We start from the raw sequence: 9,159 nt of genomic DNA, 5'->3' as shown, positions 1-9,159 counted from the left end.
TCCCCCTCATATCTCGTAGGGCACACAACACGTCACGCCTACCGAGTCACGGAAACGTCACAGGCCGCGTCACGAAAGGGGTCCGTGCGCGTCACAGACGTGGCCCACTGCCTGACGTTTGCGAACATCAGTGAGAGGGCTGCGGAAGGAGCGGGGAAGGAGGCGGGGGCCTGGACCATGGGTTCAGCAGCTACTCCCCCCGAGGGGTGGACAAGGGTAGAGCAGCATTGATGAGGGGAGGAACACGAACAGCAGCACGGACAAGGAAAACCGCAAAATCAACAGCGTTCCGTTTGGCAGTATACGTATTGTCATCAGTGACCTCTTCCTCCGTCCACCATTTCGGTGGAAGATGAGATTCGCGCTCAACCTTGTGGGCGGCCCGTCGGCTTTGTGTTCTGCCCACAATTGGCAAGTCAAAGTTCCACTGGTGCACACTTTGCAAGAACAACAAAAGATTTGACAGAGACGTCCTTTTCCCACCAGCGCACTAAAAGAAATGTGAACAATGGGGAGCAATATTGTTATCTGATAAAAATTTCCGTACATTTATTTAATTATTTTTCATAGGTACGCTGAAAAGAAAAGGCAAGCCCTGCAAAAAGCGAAATGTATTAGAAGTGATCCCACATTGTCAGCTTACTGCGTTGTAACTTTATCAAGTCTACTGTCCCTTCGATCATTTGCATGTTTGATCATACTTTCAATATTTACCGAAAAGAATTTAATTGCTGTTTATTCTCGACAAATTTTTACAGGGTACTACTTAGTATGTTAATTAATACTTATTATTTTATGCTATAATCTAATAATAGTAGATATAAGTGTTAAGCAAATTTCAGAGCTTTGATTTTCAAGAAAAAAAAACTAGGAGCTATGTCCAAAATATTCTATTGGGATTCAGACAGCCATCCCTACCCCCCGCTCCTAACTAGGGGTATGTCCATCCTGAGATTCTGGCCCACAAGGACGAGGGGTAGTGGCGGTTATGTTTCTCGCGAAACTCGTGACATCCTTTGCAAGAATTCGACGATTGAGAAAATGGCATGCAATAATTTTGATACAAGAGAAAAGTGCTTACCTGACGTGACAAGATGAGGACAAAGCAGCTCCATCATAAAACAGACAGCTTGGACAAGGGCACTCTTTTAACCTCAGCGTGCACCTGTTTTACACTCCTCGGCCGAGGAGGGGCGTACCTTATGACACCCACAATAACAGAACGACAAAGGTGCGGCGTGAGAAGCCTTTCATTTTTGAATCTTCAAGTTTCACAGTTCAAAGAGAACAAACCGGATTTGAAAATTATTGCGTAGTTTGCTCGAAATCAAGTGTCAAATCTGGCAAACACCTGAAACCTGTGCGCAGCGGGCCGTCCCGCCTCACGCTTGGAATCGTCTATTCGCAGTACACCCACCACAGTTGCACACGCTATTTGCACTTGGAGAAATATGGCTTCTGCAGCATCCGTCAACTGAATGTTAAAGGTGTCCACAATTTTCGGTAATTTCAAAGATTAACTCAGTGTTTTTAACCATATTTCAGAATAATTTCATCATATAGTATGCTTATACAGTTACATGGTCTTACATATACTGCAGTCTAGTTCTGACGTACGAATTTGAGTTGTTGTAGTGAAGGTTATGAAAACATTTTGACAGGAACAGGGAATTTCCTTTCTTGTTTTCATCTATCTGTTTCTTCGCATTACACTCAATCATTTTTAATTTAATTATGTACTTGAAATTTTGTGAAATAATGGGATAGACCTTCATGCATGTAGCAATTTGACTGTGCAATCGCAATGCATTTGTCTCATAGTAATTTATTTGGAATTTTGAGGTTCTCTTTGGTATTTTGTTTGTTTTTGTTTTTTTATCGTTATTGCCGTACTCCGAAATCATGCCCTGCATCTAACATCATTGTGGCAAAACGTAGAAATAATGCCTATTAGCTTTTAAGTATTGCCAGAATATTCTCCAAAGACACAAGAGGTTTCTATGGCTTCCTCAAAGTAGTTTCTGTGTTTAATTAAATGACACTTCAATTTTGTCTATTTTAACGCATCTCTGTTATAATGTTGTTGCAGTATCAGTGGAAAATAATTCTATATCCATTATGGATTCGTAAATTTTTAATATTTTCATGAGAAAACATGTAAGTATAGTTGAGGTGATGTCATTAATATGAACTTTACGCTGCGGACACTGCAATCACAATTTTTAATGTATGTTCTCATTTGTTATTGCAGGTTTCCCCAACAAGGCTCTGGGATGAACAGACCAGTCCACCCTCCTCCTTCAATGCCATCTGGTTCTATCCAAGGTTTTCCTGGAATGCCTTCGAGCACTATGATGTCAGCTGGTGTCCCTGCAGCAGGATATGGCCTGCAGCATGGCTTTGTGGGAAATATGCCTATGGCTCCAATGTCATCTGGTCCTGTGAATGTACAACCTATTCAGAATAAAATGTGGCAGCAAAATCAACAACAAAATTTTAAGCCACAAAATATGCAAAATCAGCAGCTGCTTCAGCAATCTCAACAAAAAGATCATAAGCACCGAGACTATCTGAAGCAGCAACAGCGGTTGAAGGCAATGCCCCTTTCTTCTAGCCAGGTACTAAATGAGAATTTTTTTTTTTTTCTGTCTATGACATATGTATTTGGTTAAACTGTTGATAAATGAAAAAATTCTGTCCATCTAGGGAATGAGTGCTGATACTTTAATTGGTAACCTCATGGATAAGAAGGATACATTTACACCAAGGCAAAATTCTCAGGGACAAATAAAACAACCTGGTGATCGACCTGAATTATTGGGGCAACAGGTATGATTTGGATAAATTCTGATACATTGAACTGATATTTCAAGGTGTGGTTCCTGTTTGAGAATTATGTTTTAGTATCTAATGCAATTTCTAATCTATTTTTATAGGGGAGACAACCAATCCAGCCAAATCAGCCAAATATAACAGGAAGCAGAGGTGCTGGTGGGTCAACTAATCCTAATGACAATCTTCCTGGGTGGCTAATTCCAAATTCTGCAAGACTCCCCCCCATATATTCTCATATTTGGAGCCTTGTCAATGACCCTGCTTCTGGAGGTACAACAATTTAAAATTATCTAAAAGATACAGTTAAAAGATAAAACTATTAGTCTGACAACTTATTTTTTCACAAGGTGTGCTAGTAGACACAAACAAAATACTGGCCTTACTTTTGACAAGCAGTTTGCCCAAAGAAGTTCTTGGTTTCATCTGGAACCTAGCCACTAATGGTGCAAATGTTCAATTGAATCAGCAGCAATTGTATATCACTTTAGCGCTTGTTGCGCTTGCTCAGGTATTTTTATTTCTGTCAGATTTTTATTCCATTCCACAATGTTTTCTACTTGAACTTATTTCAAAATGATCACTTCGTTTTAGATGGGCTGTACATTTAACAACCTCAGTGTACTGAACTTCATTCCAACACCTCCGATACCAACTTTTAATATGAATGTGCCAAAGTCTTCAGTAGATGAGAAACAAAAGCGATCTGATTTAAATATGAAGCCTCCTGCTCCGAACGCTGCTGCAATAGCCCTTCCTTCGTCATCTTCCACTTTGGTTCCAACATCTGCGCCAGCACCATCATCTGCTCCAATTCCAACTCAGGCTGATGATGATGACTTTGATGATTTCACTGACTTCCAAAGTGCTGACACGTCTGCAGCACCAACTTCTAATCTTCCAAATTTATGTAACTCTTTACCAGCTACTGCAGTTATCCAACCATCAATGGCTGCAAAACAGGTCAATATATCAACTGACACTGTTTGTTTTGTTATTGTTTTACTACTTAGTTGCAGTGATCAATAATTGTCTTTTTCTTACATTTAGGTTGTTAATGAGTTAAACCACAGTGTGGTCAACAAATTGGGACGTAGCCAGGGCCGTTCAATTGGAAGTAGACTGGCAAACCATACACTAGGTGCACCAAAATCCAATCAAAAACCTCGACGTGCTTCCATGGACAGTGATAATTTTTACATTCAAGATGACTTTGCTATAGGTTTTGAGAGAAACCAAAATCAAATGAGAGATCAAAGAGGGGCAGAAAGAAATGAAGATTTATCTGAAAGTGAGGACTTTAGTGACTTTCAGGTTGCTGCTGGGCTAAACGTAAATGTCGATGAGCTGTTTCCGAAATGCCACCCAAAGTCCAAATCTCAAGATCTGGTTCTAAAAGAAAGTGCTATAAGGAATGAATCTGATGATGAAAGTTTTATTATAAATAAGGAAGAGGAGCTCCTCGACTTTGACTCTTCTACTAAGCCACCACCTGTGGAACTCAAAAGCAGACCAACAACAGTAGAAATTCCACTAGTTGCTCCACCACCAAACAAAGCTACCAAAGAACTAATGTTGGTTGAAGAGGACAAATACAGTGCCTTGCGATTAATTGGGCTTGACAGCTCGGGGAATACTGCTTCCCAAACATTGGGAGCTACTTCCAAGAGTAGTGACACAGATGACTTTGGTGATTTTGTCTCAGCAGATGACTTGTTTGCAGAAATAGCTGAGAGAGATACTGGAAATTCGGTCAAGCCAATCAATCCTCCAACAGACAGCAACCAACAAGTACCTTCTGTTCTTAATGTCAAATTTGCTATTGATGATTGGGGCCCCTCTGTTTTCCAGAGCTCTCAGGCTGTTCAGAATTCTGTAAACACTGTTCAAAATTTGTTTGAGGCAGCTCCTACTGCTGAACCAAAAAATAAGTTTGAAGATTTATCTGCAGCCTTTGTGGATTTAGATATTTCAAAAGAAAGTGGAGATCTTCTCACAAAAACTGATGCTCCCTCATCATGGAGCTTTGATCTAGACCTAGGTAATTGTCTTTTTGTGAGTACATGTGCATGTAGGTATTTAAATAGTCTTGGTCTAATTGTTTTTATACATTTTGACAGGAAAAGAATCTGCTGGATTGAATCTCAATTTGAACTTCAGTAGTGTGCATGACAATGCCAATGATGATGATTTTGGTGATTTTGTTGGCCCTGATTCAAGCCAGATTGAAGACACAAACTGTAAAGCTGCATCAGGCTTCCTTGTTGACCAATTATGGTCTGAGGATAGTTCCAAAATGATGCCAGGCTCTCTTTCAGATAATAAGTCTGTCAGTAGTCTTGAACTGCCAGGTGTTACCCTAAGCCGTCATGGATCTCTTCCTTCTTTAGATCTGAATCTTTTCCCAACCACAGACGACCTGACAGACAAAGCTATGAACTCAGAAGTAAGATTGGGGGTTGATTCTTGCTTTTTATCTATCCAAGTTTTTGTTCTCTTTTTCACTTTTTTCATCTATGTTACTAGGTTTCAGACTGGCTCAGATGCTTGGATAGTTCGTGCTCACTACTTCAAGCTTCAGCCAGTACTTTTACAAATATTACATCTCACTCTGTTCTGCTTGAAGTTTTGGGAACAGCAGAGGGGCGCAATTTCTTGAATAGTAAGTTCAATTATTTTTAAATAGTTACCTGCAAAAGTAAAATTTCTGACTGATGCCTCCTGACAAATTATTATATTTTCAGATCTCTTAGAAGTCCACAGAGTTACTTGGAGGATCCAGAGAAGTTATCAGCGGTCTGGTCATGAATCAAATCAAGTGGAGACAGTTTTAGCCAGTATTCAAAAAGTTTGGTCAACTTTACAAACGTTTTACAAACTTGCAAACATTGAAACAGTATGTAGCAATCATAAACCTATTTTAGTATCCATGTGATTTTTATCATCAACTGTTTATTATTTCTGTGATTGTTTTTCAGGCTGTTGAAAAAGATGGCAGTGATGAAGAAAGTGGACAACCTGCTTGTGGAGTTTGCGGAAGTCCGGCCAGTCGTAGTGTGTTAGAGTATGGGGGACATGTGTATCATGCTCCTTGTGCCAATTTGTGGCTTAACTCCGTTGACCGGACTTTACCCTCACATTTATCATTGCTTTAAAGACGTAATGTATCAAGAAAACCAAACTACCTTAATGCTTCAAATCGACTTAATTTTGGTGCTTAGCTTAAGATAAAATGGCCCAAAAATCTTAACCACCGTGGCTCCCACGTTTACCAAAATTTTGGCAACCACTTTCTGCCTGCCAGATTTTGACGTTCTTTTAGAGACTGCCACTTGTTAACCTCCTTTTGGCTTCTTTAGAATGCCAAAATTTGACCTCCTCTGAAAGAAGGAAATTTTGGAAAGCAAAGCGGCCACAGTGTTTAGAGTGAAGGCTGCATGCATATGCCTGTTTTTTGGGTATTGTGTGAAACTACATAGTTTTCTCCTTTCTTTTGTGGCTTGAGCAAAATGTACTGTTATTGGCTATGATATGTTAGCTCCTCATCCTAAAACTCATTCTACCAACAAAACAATAGCTAATGAATCTCAAAAAGTTGTTTTAATTTATGTAGACAAAGACACAGTACAGCAATCTCGTCTATTGATTCATTTTGTAGAAATAGGATATCCCTTTTGCATTTTTTCTTGGAGGGGGGGGGGTGCCTTAAACATTGCTTAAGCCATTCAATGTTTACCATGTGATTTCTTTTATTTTCTAATCTTAGGTAATAACCAGGAAGTGGTCATAAAAGTAGCCAATTATTCTCTTCCAGTGTCCTTCATAAGTCTGATCGCTTTTTAGATAGTCATCCTTACATATGTAGATGCATCAGTTCTTAGAAAATTTTCGCTTTTAATTCAACCTGTTTTGAAGTATCGTACTTTAGCTTCTCAGAGTTCATGTGGTGTCCTGGTTAAAAATGTGATTCAAAAGTTTGTGTTTTTGTTAGTTTCTGCTTTGCTACTGAGCCATTGAGAAGGATTGATGGAAAATTGTTCTCCAGAGAATCATTATGAAACTCTTTTATTTAATTATTTTACTGTAGATGTATTTTATTTCTGCTTTTTAATATATCGCTTGGTTTGGTTCTGATATTATGTTAGTCTAGTCATAACAAAAGCCTTTCAATGCATGCTCAAGATATTTTTGTAATGTGAAGTGTATTGGGTTGTCTGAAAGTTTTGGATAACAAATGAAACCTTGTTAGTAGCTTTGTCTGATTAGAATAATTTTTACTCTTCAATTGTGATCTGTAGACTGCACAACCATATTTCCCAACAGTATTTGATTGACTTCTGTAGCATGTCCATCTTTACATTACATCTTTTTCAAGCATGTGTGTAGGCGTCTGAGAGCTCGTTGCCGTCCGCATAATCAATGTATTATTGTTATTATATCATATTTGAGATTACCTATCTGTTTCCTTTTGGAGACTTTTTGAAATGAAATATTCTATTATGTATTGTTACATTTTTGATGAAAAACTATTAGGCTACTGGAGTCTTATTTTAAAACATTCCCATACTATGTACGAAGTTGTTGATTTTAATGTTATCTCTGCTAAACTATGATGTAGCATAAGAGTTACCAAATCTAGCCTAATAAATTATCATCCCTCCAACCGTGGCCTGAAGTTCATTTCGCGTGCATCCTCCCCCGTCAGCAGGTACTGTCAGCAACAGCAGCGGTGGGGCGGCCGGTGGTTGGGCAGCTAGTCGCAAGTGGTCTGGGCCAGCGAGGCCAGCAGCGCACAGCCGCCACCGTCGCGTGGTGGGGGTCTAGGACCCGCGGTGGGGGTAGCGCCGGCGCCGTACGCGCCCCCGGCCCGGAGCCCCCTCCCCGCGGGGCCCAGCTCAGCGTGGGCCGAGCGGGGCGAGCAGGGCAGGCTGGCAGTCAGTACCGAGGAGCTCTCCCTGCGTAGCGAAGCGACCCGGAGCAGCCAGGGGCCCCCGCGACCCCCCCACGCGCGCCACGGCCATGCAGTGACGAGCCGAGCCGAACCGAGCCGAACCGAACCCAACAACCCCCTGCGACCCACAGCCGCGTCGCGAGTCTGACCGGACTGGGAGCAGCCTGCACCTCCACGTCAACATGTACTGCTGGTTGTCAACGTCGGCGCCAGCCTCCAGGCCCAACTACGCCCTCCCGGGCAGCGCCAAGAAGGGTGAGTCGAGCCGAGCCGAGCAGCGCGTCCCGAGCGAGTCGAGCCGAGCCGGGAGGAGCAGCCGCGGGGCGGCGGTGGCGGGGCAGCACAGCCACTGCTCTGCGCGGTGACCGCCGCCCGGGGGGCGGGGATGACGGGAGGTGGGATGAGGGGGGCAATAAAAGTACGAGATAAGAAAATAAAAGCTGTTGGAGTGAATTCGCAAGTCGTGCCGCCGCGCGCACCCCGCCGCATACCAATCGGGCCGACGCCACGCCGCCGCCGTCGCCGCGCACCAGAGTACCCCTTGTTACGGGTGGCGCGCGGCCCTGGGCCAGCTCAGCTCGGCACCCTCGGCACACCCGCCGCACGGCCCTTCTCGCTGAATCGGCATCGGGTTTGTTGTTGTTCCGCCGCACACCACAAGGAGAGAGAGCGGGGCTAAATCAAGCCCGGGGGGCACACTCGCGAGCGCGCGGCGGCGGAGGCGGACAGGAAATAGAAAACCAACAAATACAGGAAACCGATCACATTTCTGAGGGCCCCGCGGGGGCCCGGGGTGGGCGGGGAGTGCTACACATAATCCGCCCGCAGGTTATTGGCACGCCCTGGACATCGCGATAGTGCTGGGCAGGAGGAGGTGGGGCCGGGAGGCAGCCGTTGGCCCGGTCCCGGGATATAAGTGGGCGGGCAATAGTAGGTAAACAGAACGCCCCGGCCCTGCCCCCCTGAACGTCGTATCGCGCCCACGATCACGCCGAGGAAATAGCCATCAGCGCCATGTTAGGGGCTGCATAATCAAACGATCCTTTCTCTCGTCGCGCCTGCCCGCCCCCGCGCGCGCTCGCCCGGGGTCCTGCCTCAATTATTATTCTTCAGCCGCAGAAAGAAAAAGGAGGTGCTGTAGCGCAAGCATGGGCCGCCGCCCCTCGGCCTTGCCCTAAATCCGTCCCGGTGACTGACCACACAAACCTTTTGTTGCTGTTTAGGGGGGGAGGGAGGGGGGTAGGACAGGGTAGCTTTGCTCTCCTCAAGCAAGTAAAACACGTAAACCAACAGTATAGCCCTCAAGGCGTGAACACTTGACCGCGCACTATACACAACCAATACCGTAGAGAGTTGACAGACGGGTGCAAGTAGCG

General features: G+C 43.8%; 2 protein-coding genes across 6 annotated transcripts in view; one reads left to right on the top strand and one right to left on the bottom strand.

The window, feature by feature from the left end:
• The window catches only part of LOC113211637 (chondroadherin), a 116,890-nt gene extending 115,535 nt beyond the window's left edge, over nucleotides 1-1,355 (bottom strand). For 2 of the 3 annotated variants that reach the window (XM_052263527.1, XM_052263524.1), the window contains exon 1: nucleotides 1,082-1,264. In XM_052263527.1, coding sequence (XP_052119487.1) covers nucleotides 1,082-1,118 — 37 coding nt within the window. In that variant the 5' untranslated portion in view covers nucleotides 1,119-1,264. Of the gene's footprint in view, nucleotides 1-1,081 lie in introns of all 3 variants that reach the window. The other variant, XM_052263532.1, reaches the window with a different exon arrangement.
• Nucleotides 1,356-1,361: 6 nt separating this feature from the next.
• Nucleotides 1,362-7,495, top strand: LOC113213685 (synergin gamma). Of its 3 annotated transcripts, none has more exons than XM_026432814.2 (12): nucleotides 1,362-1,503; nucleotides 2,090-2,157; nucleotides 2,252-2,618; nucleotides 2,707-2,829; nucleotides 2,937-3,105; nucleotides 3,183-3,343; nucleotides 3,427-3,795; nucleotides 3,883-4,873; nucleotides 4,953-5,278; nucleotides 5,359-5,494; nucleotides 5,577-5,728; nucleotides 5,811-7,495. In XM_026432814.2, coding segments are annotated over exons 2-12 (2,973 nt in total). In that variant the 5' UTR covers nucleotides 1,362-1,503; nucleotides 2,090-2,155; the 3' UTR covers nucleotides 5,988-7,495. The 3 variants fall into 3 exon arrangements, with proteins under 3 accessions (XP_026288599.1, XP_026288600.1, XP_052119479.1); XM_026432815.2 differs by lacking the exon at nucleotides 1,362-1,503 and adding an exon at nucleotides 1,535-1,994; XM_052263519.1 differs by lacking the exon at nucleotides 1,362-1,503 and adding an exon at nucleotides 1,535-2,014.
• Nucleotides 7,496-9,159: the final 1,664 nt, after the last annotated feature.

Source organism: Frankliniella occidentalis, unplaced genomic scaffold, assembly GCF_000697945.3.
Source record: "Frankliniella occidentalis isolate FOCC.00 unplaced genomic scaffold, Focc_3.1 Scaffold2, whole genome shotgun sequence".
NCBI lineage: Eukaryota > Metazoa > Arthropoda > Insecta > Thysanoptera > Thripidae > Frankliniella > Frankliniella occidentalis.
The sequence above is the reverse complement of the archived record's forward strand: the minus strand, read 5'-3'. Positions and strand labels throughout refer to the sequence as shown.

Coding starts and splice junctions, on each gene's coding strand:
- LOC113213685 (XM_026432814.2), top strand. Junction 2,619..2,706: donor TGCCCCTTTCTTCTAGCCAG/GTACTAAATGAG, acceptor CTGTCCATCTAG/GGAATGAGTGCTGATACTTT. Junction 3,796..3,882: donor CATCAATGGCTGCAAAACAG/GTCAATATATCA, acceptor TCTTACATTTAG/GTTGTTAATGAGTTAAACCA.